Below are 15,836 nucleotides of genomic sequence, written 5' to 3'. Positions count from 1 at the left end.
GAATTCTCGATCTGTACCTGGATTAATTCGGTCTCAAGATACTCCTGGACCAAGGGGTTAATAACATCAATAGCATGCAAATTTTCAACGTCAAGAGGTTTCTTCATCGCCTCATCGATGCTGAATGTATATTTCTCCCCATTGTAATCAAGGCAGATGGTGCCATCAAAGACATCAATGATAGTCTTAGCGGTACGTAGGAAAGGTCTCCCTAAAAGTACTCCGCCAGACTCTGCAGACTCACTATTACTCATTTTAATCACATGAAAATCAGCTGGGTACAAGAAGTCATGTACCTTCACTATCACGTTTTCAAGCACTCCTTCAGGACAAATGCATGACCTGTCTGCCAATTGGATCACAATTTTTGTGTCCACCATGCCTACCCCTACTAACTTCTTGTATATAGACAGTGGTAACACATTTATGGATGCACCCAAGTCACACATAGCATGCTCGATTTTTACATCACCAATAGAGGCGAGCAAAGTAAACATACCTGGGTCATTGCATTTCGAAGGCATCCTCCTCTTTTGAATCACCGCGGAGACGTTCTCGCCTATCAAAAATTTTCCACTGGGTCTAGCCTTCCCAGCTATAAATTCCTTGATGAACTTGCTAAACACATGCAATTTTAAAGCCTGTAAGAATGGTAGATTGATCTCCAATTTCCTAAAAATATCCATGAAGTCTACCGGCTCTTCCTTCTTCTTCTTGGCTTCCCCCCGGTTTGGGAAAGGCTTCAGTCGTTTCCCTGCTCCTGTAAAACTTTCAGCCGAGAACTCTCCAGTTTCCTCCCCTACTGCCTCGTTCTCCAACTCCGGCTCTGAATCGAGGAAGAATGGTTCAGTTGACCTAGGCAAGGATCTCTCCAAGTCTCGTGCCTTAAGGTCATCCTTGAGCAAAGAATTATCGCCCTCCAAGTTCCTGTTGCCTTCCTTGGGATCTGTCGCTTCCTTCGTTCTTACCACTGGCCCCTCATATCCTTTCCCGGATCTCAAGGTAATCTGGCTTATATTCGCTCTATCAGGTGGCCTTACTGAGGCGGGAATCTTTCCTTCGTTCTCCCTCATATCACTCAAAGAGGTGGCTATCTGGGATAATTGCTTTGCTAGCATATCCATTGCTGCCTTTTGCTCCTGTTGAGCGTCTTGAAGCTTGTGCACTACGTCATTGTTCGATTGCAGGTTGTTTTGCATATGTTGCTGAGAACTGACGAGGTCGTGCACCATATCATCGATACTCTTTGGTGGCTTTGGTGGCTGACTGGGCCCTGGCCCTATACTCAGAGTCGGTCCACTCACTTGATTTTGACGAGCGTTTCCTTGACCTCCTGAAGAGTTGTTCTACTGATTTCCTGGACCCTGGTAATTGTTTTGAAAATTCCTTTGGTGCGGTGGTACATAAGAGTTCTCTTGATTGTTCTGATTTCTGTTTCCCCAGCTCGAGTGATCTCCTTGGTTCCGATTGATCCAGTTGCCCTGCCCCTCTTGGTTCTTTCCTGACCAGTTACCTTGTCTCTTGGGCTGAGGTGCAAACTGCTGATTCTGTTGTGGTGCTGGCTGGTTCTGTTCGTTGTCGGTCCATCTGAAATTTGGATAGTTCCTCCAGGGTGCGTCTCTATGTCTCCCTGGATTCCAGCTCCCATCGGGATTCCAACTTCCCATTGCATTCGCTTGGGCTTGATAATCTCCTTCCTGGGTCCCGTAATATTGCTAAATTTGATTATCTCCTGGACCAGGAGATTTCTCCTTCCCTTGTGAAGCTAGTGGAATTGTCTTTTCAATCACGTTCAAAAGAGCCTTCTCGAGCCTGTCAATCCTTGCTTCTACTTTATCATCTTCTTGCTCTCTTATGGCATTCACCGATCCTCTTCTCACTGCATTCCTAGGGTTATCGTACGCCTCTTAGCGTCGATCAACTTCCCCAGGATTTCTCTTGCTTCACTTCCCCTCTTTCTTGTGAAATTTCCCCCACTCGAGGAATTCATTAAGTCCTTCGACTCAGGAGTCGCCCCTTCGTAAAACAGAGAGTAGGTCTCTGCCTCTATCATTCGGTGATTCGGGCATACATCCAACAACCCCTTGAATCTCGACCAATACTGACTCAAAGATTCATCGTAATCCTGCTTACACTCTAATATTTCTTTTTTCAGTGCATTCATCTAGTTGGATGGGAAAAAATAATCTAAGAATTCCAACTTGAAATCCCTCCATGTGCGGATAGAATCCGGGGGCAACCTCAATAACCACGTGTTGGCTTCCCCCTTCAAGGCAAACGGAATTGCACGTAGGCGATAATCTTCCTCCGTTGCATCATTCGGTCTCTTCTGAATACCACACAACTTACTGAATTCATTTAAGAACTCGTACGGACACTCATTTCTACGCCCAGAGAACGTTGGCAAGATGCCGAGTACGTTTGTCTTGATCTCAATAGTCCTCTGGCGTGGATTCATCACTGTCGCTTGATCTGGTTCTCCATCTAAATGGGCGGTTAACGAACCGATCTCTGGATCTGGATCTACTACTTGCGCTATGACTACTTCATCGGTTTCTGACTCTGTTTCCGACTCTGTTGGTGACTTGGGATCCTCCCTTCCGGATGAACTCCAATCCTCTTCACTTTCCGAACCGAACGGAAATGGATCTCCCGTAGATAACCCTGATCTGGTGGTGACCGTGGATGCTGTATCCTTGATCTGCCAAATAAATATATCTTCCCTCCACCCAGATGAGTTACTCCAGAATCCAATCCGCGAGCCTCTGCTCATAAACTGAAAAGAAAAGAAAAATAAATCAAAACTATGTACGCCAAAAATCTCTAAAAACAATCACAAAATACGCCATCCATCCCCGACAACGTCGCCATTTGAAGTCGCGATTTTAGAGTAGCGTGTGTTTATATGTTGTGAGGTCGAGACACCAAGTCCTATGAATCCACTAGATCACTTGGTCTAGGAACTCAATGTAACTCAGAATACTCTGTCGTTGTACACATAAAACTCCCCTTCAAAGATCCCTCAACCCGAATACTATAAATTAGTATAGAGAAGCAGGGGTCGATCCCACGAAGATGGACACGTAAGAGAGCATTTAGAGACTCTTGACTAAGCGGCTGCTGCTACGCAAACAGGGTTGAGGTATAACTACTACTAGACCTAGGCAGGAAATATAAACGCTAGACCTAGAAAGCTGTAAACATGCTGAGATCAAACATCATCAAGACTTTGGTATATTAAGCTTACTTCCTAGACCGTGTAAACGACTACCTAATTAGCTAGACAGAGACCAACCAACAGTGGGGACCATGACCCAGAAATAGCAAGTACGGCAGATAAGCTGCAAATAACTAACTGGGCATTCAACTCACAACGGCATGCACTTCTTCAACGGAATTAAACACGAAGATGAAGGAAACAGAGCACATTCCCAGATTCGAACGGAATGTAAAAGTTTGGTCGTCGGAAACTTACGATAAACTGGAAATAACTCAGATCTACATATACTAAACTAAGCGAAATGAAAACACGAAGACTAGGCATCAAAATAAACCAACTCTGCTCAGATCTCACGTCGAACGCTTAATCCACTCTGGATCCAAGCAATCCGAAACCAACCATAACTCGATTCGTCTCCATAACTTCTGATTTAACAGATCTACTCCGATCAACACCAAATTTAAACGTTTCCACAATCAAGCTACAAACCAAATTCAAACCTCCGATTCATTCACCAACAAACTCCGATCACTCCGATCCAGCCATTACTCTGCACAGATTCAGTAAACAATTGCGAAACGCATCCAAAACAAGTAAGCTAGCTCAAACTCCAGAAAATCACAACAGCAAAATCAGACATCGACATAACAGAAAATTAAACTTGCATAAAACACGGAATAGTCGATAAAACAGAGTGCCGAGCTTCGAGCAGCGAAGCTCGGTGAAATCCACAAAATACGAGCAAAATAAACGGAAACTTGTTTCTTCGCCCTCAACAGGACGGTGTTACAACCCAACTTGAAAATACGAGAAAGCGGAAAATAAACCCAAGCGCGAAACCCCCTGAGTTTCCCTCTAAGAACCTAAATGAATAGAAAAGTGAACTAGCTGCAGACTGTTACTGAGGTCTCCACCCGAGAAGATCCCTCCAGAATGCATGCATCCTTCCTTTTATAGACACGGACATAATCTTCTAGAACCTTCATAGAAATCTCCATTCTACCCTTCAGTTCTGAGATTTACTTCGTCTTGCAATTTCTTTCACAATGTTCACTTATTCGCCAGTTTCCTCGGGCGTGTGATTGCCTCCTTCTTTTCCTGGACCTGGCGAATTTCTTCTATACACCTGGCTTAAGACATGTGTTAGACCCAGCAAATTCACGAATTTATCCCCTAGACCTATGCATGAAATTAGCCTTATCAGCACTTCTCGTACTCCGACGAGAACATGTTGGTTTGCTTCTTCACCTGGTCCCAGTTCTTGCGGAGCTGCTCCCGTTGGCGCTTGTATGCGCTCGACGGCTTCGCCCATTGTAGCGCACGGCGATGCGCTCCCAGTAAGCCACCTGCCTCTGGTTGTTCGCGAATATCGGGTCCTCCGATATGTCCACCCAACACCTTGCCAATATGAGGGTTTCTTCCGGCTGGTAGTTCGTACGGCCGGGGGCGTACTTTTCACAATTTCCCGAAGGTGGCAACTTCTGCGCGCGGTGTCGGGTCCGCTTCTTTTTGGCGGGGGCAGAAGGGGTTGCGTCGGCAGCGGCGGGAGGGGGCGACGGGTCGGTTTGGTGACGGCTCCATGTCAGACAAACCGTACGATTCCGTGCTGAATTCGTGATCGTACTACGTGTTGGCGTCGAACGACCGATATTCGGTGGGTTCTGTACCCGGCCAACGCGCCTCCCCAAACATCGGACTCTTGGGACTTGAATCCATTTCGTAGTAATAATAAAAATGTGAGTTTCGAGAGTGAAATCGTGAAATGAAACGTTATAAATGAAGGTGGGGTAAGTGTATTTATACAAAAAATAAAAAACGCAAGCCATCGTCTGCCGCGCCTACAATGGCACGGACGATAGGCCATCGTCCGCGACATAGGGCGCGGACGATGCATCGGGCGTGCCATTGGGCGCCCCTTTGCGGGTGCCCTCAAAAGTGACGAAGGGAAAACAAGATAAGAAAAGAAAGTATGCGCTGATTTAATAGGCAATATATTATATTACCGACCAAGTAACCTAATCCACAACAAAAATATACAATTAAAACTTAGAACAAAATAGTTTGTAATAAGAGACTGCCATCTCATTGACATTGACGCGATGGAGTTTCATAGCCAAGGAATTATATATATGAAAATTTGTCATGACTTTTGTTTCGACAGGTCGACTAGACATGCCCACGGTTCGTAAACTGGCGGTTTCTGTTCGGAACTGTCGGTTCCGTTTTCGAGAAATGTGGAACTGGAACCGAACCGTGAGGCTATTTCACGGTTCCGGTTTCGGTTCCGGTTCCGAACCGTCGATTTTCCTGCAGATTTTCACGGTTTCGAACCGCCGGTTTTTCGCAGTTCCGGCTAGATTTCACAGTTTTCCGACGGTTTTTCACGGTTCCGGTTTGGAACCGTCCAGAACCGGTGGTTCCGGCACGGTTTTGGTTCGTAAAATTTGGAACCGGAACCGGCCCGAGGTTCAAAATATGGCGGTTCCGGTTCAAATCGGAACCGGCGGTTACATTTCCGCAGTTAACCGCCGGAACCGAAAACCTTGGGCATCTCTAAGGTCGACGATGAAGAGCTACAAAATTTTATGAATGTGCACATAATATTATTAATAATTAATTAATTTCAAACAAGCCATTTGCCTAACGGGTACATAATTTAGATTATAATTAGATTTAATTAGTTAAATTAACACAAATTATTGGTTATCGACGGGTTGAGATATGATGCGGTGGCGGCGCACTGGGCGTGAGTTGGCAATTTGGTAATCAATTGATGCATGGTCGGTGTGTAATTTTATTCTTTGAATTTATGTTTGTCAATACGTGATTAACTTAGCTATCTAAAATTGATGTGTATTTCAGTCTAACTTTTGTTAAAATTAATATTAAAAACACGTATTGAAATTCATTTAAAAATAAATATTAATATTATTTCTATCTATGAAAAATAGTTATATTTTTTTATTTAAGTTATCCATCAAATATTATCATTATATTATTTTACTAATAATATTTCAATTATTTTTTCATTAACCATCTCTTACTCTTACTTTATTAATTTTTTATTAAAATTCGTGATAATCTTTAAACCTACTCTCTCCGTCCATAAATATTATCTCATATTTAATTGGCTCGAGTTTTAAGAAATTGATTGACTTCGTAAAGAGTGGATAAAAATAGTTAGTGGAGTGTAAATCCTACTTTTATATACTCTCTCCGCCCCAAATAATTATCCACTTTGGTTCCGACACGGTTTCAAGAAATGTAAAGTAAAGTGGGTTGAAAAAATTAGTGGAATATGAGACCTACTTTTATATATTAGTTTTATAATAAAATGTGAATGGAATTGGTTAGTGGAACGTGGAGCCTACTTACCATTTAGGGTAAAAAAGTAAAAATTGACAATTAATGGGGGACGGACGAAAATGACAAAAGTGGACAATTAATCGGAGATGGAGGGAGTATTAGTTTTAAAATAAAATATGAGGACAATGAGTTAGTGGAATGAAGGGTCCACTTACCAAATACTCCCTCCGTCCCACGTTACTTGAGTCGTATTCCATTTTGGGTTTTTTTTTAAAGAAGGATCGACGATGGTTCCCCATCTACCCCGAAGTGACTCGGACACCCGGCCTAACGGTCGGAGGTGAAGCGTCTTACCACCGAGCTGCTCTTCGTTGTCGGGATGAGAAGGAACGAGTCAGCCAACCTTTCCCCAAGCACGGGTCCAGACCAGTTAACTGTATCAACCCAATCAAGGGTACCGGGTTAACCTATCTCCCCCAGCGCCTGGGTCCCAAGCACGAGTCCAGACCAGTTAACTGTATCAACCCAATCAAGGGTACCAAGTTAACCTATCTCCCCCAGCGCCTGGGTCCAGGACAGGACTCAAGAACTCCCCAGGAAAAATTAATCCCCAAGTTGCGCCTCCCAAGGGTCGAACTCGTGACCTGTAGAATGGCGCGGTATCCTTGCCTCCCTCCTCAACCACTTGAGCTAGGGGGCTTGGATCGTATTCCATTTTGGGTTGTCCTAAGATACTTGAATCATTTCTCTTTTTAGCTAAAAACAAAACATCTAATCACAACTACTTTATTCTTTCTTTTACTTTATTCTCTCCACTTTCTCTTACTTTATTCACTCATCTACTTTATTTTACTTTATTTAAACTCACTAAACACAACTTTCTTAAATCTCGTGCCGAAAAGAAACGCCTCAAGTAACGTGGGACAGAGGGAGTATTAGAGCATCCACAACAGCGAGCAGGACGACGTCTGTCCATCCGTGCCGACCTCGTCCGCCGCTGCGCTCGCGCCGCTGGCACGGCGCTGCTCGATGCATCGAGCACGTCCGTGCCAGGCGCTGATTGGCCAACGGCAGAGCCGTTGGCAATTTGATTTTTTTTAAAAATCAGTTTTTAATTTAAAAAACTGATTAAAAATAAAAATAAAAAATATTTTCCCACTTCCAAAAAAAATTATATCCGTTATCTACCCACTTTTAATTTTTTTTTGATTTTTTTCCCGCAAAAATACACATTTTCATCTATAAATACCCCCACTTTCACACCCAAAAATTCACACCACACTACACAATTCTCATCTACATTATCTCATTTGCATTATCATCTACATTCTCTCATTTCCATTCTCAATCTTTTTTGCACTCCTACAACATAACAATGTCCGGCCACGGCGATCACCCCCTGGGCTCCCACGGTTGGAACCCCGATTGGTTCGGTTCACAACCGTTTCCTAGTCTGAAAATGGAATATTCGGCCCCTCCTCAAACCCAAAGTTCGGGAGTTCCGGGTGGCTACCGGCCTTACCCGATCGACGACCAAGATGCCCCCGAAGGGCTATACGGGTGGACACCCGAGCCTAGAGCGAGGTCGAGCGGCACCTCCTAAACTCCGACTCCTCCTACTCGCGGTGTCCGCACACCGTACACTCCGGCGGAGATGGTGCAATTGTTCAAGGCGTTCTTGTCAATCTCCAAAGATCCAGAGGTTGGCACGAACCAATTCGACAGTCATTATTGGTGGCACATCTGTCGCCGGTACAATGAAAATCGGCCGGCGGGAACAATCGAGCGCAACGAGAGTATGGTGCGCAACGCCATATACAAAGCCAACGAAGAAATCCAAAAGTTCTAGGGGTATTACCTCCAGGAAGAGCGGTCGGCGGGGAGCGGCTGGAGCGAGGTCGACATCATCAGTTCCGCCTTGTCGACCTACCAATCCATGAACTACAAGCCGTTCAAGTACCTCAACATTTGGCAGGAGACGCGGTTGCATCCGAAGTATAGGGGAGGCGTAACATCCTCCTCTAGCGGCTCCTCCAAACGGTCAAGGTCGGTATCCCTATCCGACGCCGCCTTTGAAGACGTGGCTAGCCAACTTGCCGGAGCTAACTTAGGTAGCCCCGATGCCGGCCCGAGCGGTTCCCAACGCCGACCGCAAGGAAGGAAGAAGGCGGCGGCCAACCGCCGTCGCACCGCGACTCCATCCGGCGATGCTCCTGAACCCGCTCCCATTCCCGTTCTCTATGCGCCACCTCCTCCCCCACCAACTCGTGGTAGGCGATTTTGGCCCAACTCAATATGGCCGATAGGTCAACTATGACCCCGCGCAACTTCGATCGCATGAGGCCATGATATTGGGTCTCCAAAAATAATTGGGGGTAGTGCCGCCGGATGAATAGTCTTCCACGAAGGTATTTTTAGCCTTTAATTATGTAATTTTTAATTTTTAGGAGTTTAATAACGTAATTTTTAATTTGTAGGAGTTTAATTACGTAATTTTTAATTTTTAGGATTTTAATTATGTAATTTTTATTTTTTTAGGATTTTAATTATGTAATTTTTATTTTATTTGTAATATTATTTCGGTTTTTTTTAATGAATTTTAATATTATGGAAATTTTTTTATTTAAATTGACTAATAGAATGGTGGGACTCTTGTGCTCGTCCTTGCGGAAGAGCACGGTTGTGGGTGTTGTGCTCTTGCCTAAGAGAAGACAGAAAAAGTGGGGCCGGGCCCACAACCGTGCTCGTTGGCAAGAGCACGGTTGTGGATGCTCTTATAAAAGTGAAATGAGATACTTATTTATTAATAGACAGATAAAAAAAATGAGACATTTAAAGACGGTAAATATAATGGGTTAGTGAAATGAAAGGTTCACTTACCAAATATTATAGTCCCTCTGTCCCACAAAAATATGCACTTTTTACTTTTTAGTCCGTCTCACAAGAATATGCACTTTCTAATTTTGAAAAATCTTTTTTTTCTATGAGGTGAGACTCATTCTACACTAACAATACTTTAGTTACTTTTTCTCTCTACATTTCTCCTACTTACAAATTTTATATTAAAACTCGTGTCGAACTTAAAGTGTATAAATGAGACAATAAATGGATAGATAAAAAAAGAAAAAATAAAACATTTAAGGGAGGAGAGAGTAAGTATTATAAGTGGAGGTGGTACCGTGGTAATATGAAAACAGCGAAACCGCACAATTATTGGAAAATAGTTGCCCACTTGCCACTTAGGGCGGTTAAAGGTAGGGTCGAATAGATTATGAAATTTTTTTTAAAAAAGGATGGAAGCTAATTTCTTTAGGGGCGGCAATACACAATCAAATTAATTAGTAGTACTCCTATCAATAATTTCTCCGACTTCATATATATAAATACCACTCCAATTCCAACCCACAAATCATCATCGCTACCCACAAAAGCAACAAAAAACTCAAACCAATTCATAAGAAAACTGAAATGGGCAAGGACATTGAGGTGGGAGCTGAACACGGCGGCGGAAAGGACTACCAAGATCCTCCACCGGCGCCGTTGATCGACGTGGAGGAGCTCGGAAAATGGTCGTTTTACAGAGCCATCATCGCCGAATTCGTCGCAACCCTCTTGTTCCTCTACGTCACTGTCCTCACCGTCATCGGCTACAAGAGCCAGAGCGCCGCCGACCAGTGCGGCGGCGTCGGGATCCTCGGCATCGCCTGGGCCTTCGGCGGCATGATCTTTGTCCTCGTTTACTGCACCGCCGGCATTTCCGGTCATCTCTCTATCCATCTATCTATCTATTTATCCATCTATTTATCTATCAGGGGATGCTATTTTTAAAAAAATTTAAAATTTCAAAATCTTGATTTATAGAATTAATTTTTTCGGCGTGGCGAATATGTATGCAGGTGGTCATATTAACCCGGCGGTGACATTCGGGCTATTGCTGGCCCGTAAGGTGTCGTTGGTTCGGGCGGTGTTGTACATGGTGGCGCAGTGCTTAGGTGCGGTGTGTGGGTGTGGGCTGGTGAAGGCGTTCCAGAAGGCCTACTACGTGAGATATGGTGGCGGCGCTAATGAGCTGTCCGATGGGTACAGCACGGGCACCGGGGTCGCGGCTGAGATCATCGGAACATTTGTTCTCGTCTACACCGTTTTCGCCGCCACTGATCCTAAGAGGAATGCTAGGGACTCCCATGTTCCGGTGAGACATCATATCTTTAAACTTTGTCATCCAGTAACATATTCTCTCTAACTCGATAAATAGTCTTACTTATATTATTTTAGACTGTTCACCAAAATTAATCCTTAAATATTCAAACAACATTTTAATCACTTTTTTCTTTTATTTATTTTTTAATTTATTAATTTTATATTAAAACTCGTGTCATCTTCGACGGAGCTAATATATGTGTTGTTCAATTTCGGTCTCTTTTAACTTGCATCAATTGAACTTATTTTAAATCTTAATTGTAGGTTTTGGCGCCGCTTCCAATTGGATTTGCGGTGTTTATGGTTCACTTAGCAACCATCCCAATCACGGGTACGGGCATCAACCCGGCCCGTAGTTTCGGAGCCGCCGTCATCTACGGCAAAGACAAAGCATGGGATGATCAAGTACGTGTACATATATTAATTTTGAATTTATTAAATATATCTTGAATTTGTAAAAAAAAAACTGATCATATATTATTTTCATCAATTCTTGCAGTGGATATTCTGGGTTGGGCCCTTCGTGGGAGCAGCCATAGCTGCAATCTACCATCAGTTCGTTCTTCGGGCCGGATCTTCAAAATCTTTTGGATCATTCAAGAGTTCTTATTAAAAAAACATTTCTGGGACTTGGAATAAGGATTTATAATTCAAGATCGATTGGAGCAATTGTAAATTATTAGTGTGATATCGTCAAGCGGGCCGTGGTTTTAATGGCCCGAATGGTGATTTTTTTCTACTGTATGTTTTTTTTGGGTTTTATTTCGGGCCTTCTCCTTTTGATTCTTGATTTCGCTGCTTGGAGCATCCAAGTGTGACGTTGTTGCAAGTGCACTATCCTCAATTTAATGTGTAAATTTTATGAAGCACTTGTGTTTATATTGTTTGCTATATTTGTTGTTTAAATAAAACGAAATTGAGGTGATATATTATTAAAATTATGTCAGTCCAGGCTGGCCCAATAAATATGAAAGGCTCGAATTTGATTGCATTCGGGTGTATTAAGGCCTGATAAGCATCGGGCCTCACCCAAACTATTAATTGAGAAACCCAATTAAATAAGCTTCTTAATTACTTGTACTTTGAATGTCATAGTCCTCTATCCATTGAGATTATAAGCCAAGTAGCCAACTCAATATAATTTGGAATGTAACTTATTACAAACTATAAATACAACATTTCTTATTCGAAACAAAATTTTATGCAATTTTATTTTGTGAGTTAAATAGAAAGAGAATAAAGTAGAAAGAATAATGTTTTTAAGAAATGTGTTATTTAGAATGAGATATCTAAAAAAAATGTGTCAATTAGAGTGGAATGAAGGGAGTATATTTTAATTCATAATTCGAATAAAATTTCACATGTAAATTTTGGAAAGTGAACTTTATTACGGTTGTATCTATAAATTTCATTAATATATGAATTTAAATTTCGAGTTATATATTATACTCATTATGATCAGTGAATTGATCTCAAAATTTCAAAACAATAGATTCAAGCTCGATTTTGTAGCTAATGAAAGTAAATAAGAGTTTAATGAAATTTGACCGAGACTAGAAATAGAGATAGCCGCTTTGAAATAGAGCTGGGTCTATCAAACTAGTTTCTTCACAAATAGAACTATTTAGCCTAGTACTCCATTTGTTATGATATTATTGACATTTCTTTTCGGAAGGCAATTTAAGAAAAATTATGTTAAGTGAGTTAGCTAAAAAAGAATAAAGTAGAAAATAAAGGTAGAGAGATGATGAGAGAATATAGTAAAGGAAAGTAACATAAGTTTGAAGGGGTTGGCAGCGGAAGCATGCGTTCTAACGGATCACATACACGGATCTATTTTGCAGATTATTTAGACAAATTCTATTCGTGTAATTATCACATGTATCATGCTCATAACTTGAATTTCAAACATGATTTAGCACAAAAAATCCCTAAAACATGCTTGCTACGGAGGTAGTCAATTTACCTTGTTGATTCTCCAAAGAATCGTCGATTGCTCTCGCCTTCTCCACGATGATCTTTAATACTAGACCACGGATCTTCTGACTGGTGTCCCGAACTCTATTCCGACATCAGGGTGGGCTGATCTTATCGAAACACTAGGACTTGAATAAAGAAGACAGAAATTTCTCACGGAGGAGGAGCTGAAAATCTCACGGAGGAGAAAATCTTTTTGAAACTTTCGTCCCCTCTAAAATTAGAGTGGGCGAAATTTTCATGTTAATTAATTGTATATTTTCTATCTCCTTTATTCTCCTATTTATAATAGTTCATATTGGGCCCAGTCAGGGATTTATGGAAGGTTTTGGATATGGGCTCCTCCAATTAGCTTTTTACTAATTAAATTGAACCCACAATTTAATACAAGCTTATATTAGAATATTACGAGCAGCCACTACAGAAGTAATATTGAACTCCCCATCCAAATTTGAAATTACAAGTAATCCGGGTTTCCATTTTGTTTATTATTTATTTCCCGCGCTTAAGATATAAATGTCCATTAATTAATTAATGTCTGCTATGAACTTAATTAATTAACATCTTATTAATTCCAAGAGTGGACTTAGCAAGAAACACTTATTTATTATTCATAGAGTAATAAAACTCCAGCTGACCAGTTTCCGAATAATAAAACCTTGTTCAAGCTCCTCTTGAGGACATTATAAAACGAGACTCACCTCGCGCACGATTCAACGTAATAGCAATCCTAGCACCGCTAGATAATGATCACCACTACCCAATATACCTGGATCGTTGGGTGACGAAAAACTCGCACCTTTGGTAAGTCAAAGTAGTAGATACTCAATGTTGTATGCTCAATGCTAACGTATGTAGATTAAGAAATTAATTATCAAGACCTCGTCTTTCAGTAGATAGCATAAAGACTTGTCTTGCTGTTAGATCCATTCAGTGTTATACCACACCAACGTCATCTTATTTCAATAAGGCTTAGAAATAATCGGACTGACATTGCAACCTTTCACGATAGGTAGCCAAAGCCTATCTATAGGTTGTGAAATTCTTCTTTTCTTTTGCAAAGCATTGCTTAGAACCGATTGTGGTACCTTAAAGTGAGCGCAGCCCACGACCAGTCTACTAAGCAAAAGACGTAGGCTTTGTTTACTTCTTGTGCATTTAAATGTTTATAAAACATCTTATAAACGCACAAGCAAACACAATGTAACAATATATTGATTCTATTCGTGCAAACTGCTCGAATGATACTGAATCGGGTCAAAAGTGGATTCTAGAGTTTTTCCGTATACAAGCAAGATTCTATTCGTGTGAAGTCTCTCGAAACATGCTTTTCAGTATACTAACCCTAACACATAAGTCCAAAGAAATGTGTTGTCTTTTACTAAAAAGAAAAATAATCAACTACTATAGAACGTACGAAAATGACTCTATTACTATGGAATAGAGAGAGTACTAGTACTTATTAGTTTTCACTCTATTTAAGTCACAACTTACTTTTCATTCCGCAAACAAATATACTACTATTACATATACCAAAAGTATTTGTAGTAACCTAATGTTATAAACAGGCTATTGAATATCTTTTTCTTAAATATAATTTTGTCAAAATATAAATACTTGTTATACTTGTACCATGAATATTTTAGATCATGATGAATCGATGATCATTTATATAGCACAGTCTTTATTGGAAATTCTAGGTAGTATCGTACCAATCAATAAATATTATACAGCATAAAAATTAAGTTCAGATATCTCAAACTTTTAATAGCACTCGTCATTTTGAACTTCCATCTCAAAATCCTTTAAGGAAAATAAACAATTATAGAATGGGCGTTACCTATAAAATAGAGGTGGCAATGCAGCTACCACTATAAATGTGCGCGGCTCGCTCAACCAAATATCCATCCATATTCATTGCGGCAAGATCTGTCCCTCCGGTACCAACTGCGCTACACCCCTATTGTCAGTGGCGGATCCAGGATTAAAAAACGGACGGGGCAAAATAAAATAATAAATAATAAAATATTAAATATAATACTTCAATATTTTTTTTAGCAAAATGAAAGTTTATTACAATTCAAGTAGCTCTAGCATCTGTTAACCGAGACAACTGATTTCTACGGATATCCATATCTTGAAAACGTTTCAAGATTCTTTCATTAGAAACACTAGCAAAGATGGATCTTTCATTGTATACTACCAAACTGTCATTCAACCACTCATCTCTCATCCTATTCTGCAAGTCAGTCTTGACAAATTTCATTGCTGAAAATACTCTTTCAACAGATGCAGTCGCTACAGGTAAGATCAATACCAACTCAATCAGACGATAAACCAACGGAAAAACTTTATCTTTCTTGGTTTCAACAATCTTCTGAGATAGGCTAGCCAAATCTTCAATACCATTCAATCGTACTTCTCTTCTCACAACATCAACAAAAGTTTCAAATTATATAAACCACTAACCACTTTGGCACTTCTCATTTTATAGTCATTCCAAATTTCCAATCTCTTTAAAATTCAAATGCAGCTGTTGTATTTTTTTTTTCCTGTTTCAAGTTTCAACTATGAGCTGCTGCTGCCTCTTTAATCTTCTAAGCTACTTTTCTTTCCTATTCCAAAAGGAAAATATTTAATCTTTCCTCAATGGCTAAATGCCTAAATCTACAAATTCAAAGACATGAATTTGAATTTTAAAACACAACACACCTTCAAATTTATGAAATTATGCTTCTGGAATTTGAGAATAGTTGGGCTTCTTCTTGAGATGGAAATTGGAGAGGCAGCAGCCAGCAGGGGCGGACTTGTGGAGTTGTGGTTGTGGAGTCCGGAGGGTGGACGGCACAGAGGAAATCAGAGCTTCGCTAGGAGCAGACTCGTCACTCCCTCCGCCAGAGCGTATGGAATTTGGGGATTTCTTTAGGGCTGAAGTTTATTCATTATTATTTTTTATTTATTAGAGTTTAATTTTATTGAAAAGGTAGATACGATTGGGCTTTTAGTTCTTTTTAAATTGGGCTTGAGTTGAGTTTTAAAATTTTATTTCAATTGAGCTTGGGAGATAATGGTTATTTTTTTTCGGTCAACGGGGCGACGTCGGAGGGGGCGGATATGGAAAATATACATCCGA

At 40.9% G+C, this 15,836-nt stretch overlaps 1 protein-coding gene across 1 annotated transcript; it reads left to right on the top strand.

Moving 5' to 3' along the window:
* The first annotated feature begins 9,872 nt into the window (after positions 1-9,872).
* On the top strand, positions 9,873-11,605 carry LOC121762830 (aquaporin PIP2-1-like). The gene is made up of 4 exons (XM_042158836.1): positions 9,873-10,286; positions 10,423-10,718; positions 10,991-11,131; positions 11,226-11,605. Exons 1-4 carry the CDS (start codon positions 9,995-9,997, stop codon positions 11,337-11,339), a joined length of 843 nt encoding a protein of 280 aa, XP_042014770.1. The 5' UTR covers positions 9,873-9,994; the 3' UTR covers positions 11,340-11,605.
* Positions 11,606-15,836: the final 4,231 nt, after the last annotated feature.

The sequence above is a fragment of the Salvia splendens genome, chromosome 13, assembly GCF_004379255.2.
Source record: "Salvia splendens isolate huo1 chromosome 13, SspV2, whole genome shotgun sequence".
Taxonomy (NCBI): domain Eukaryota; kingdom Viridiplantae; phylum Streptophyta; class Magnoliopsida; order Lamiales; family Lamiaceae; genus Salvia; species Salvia splendens.
Note: the sequence above shows the minus strand (reverse complement) of the source record. Positions and strands in the feature narration are given on the sequence as shown.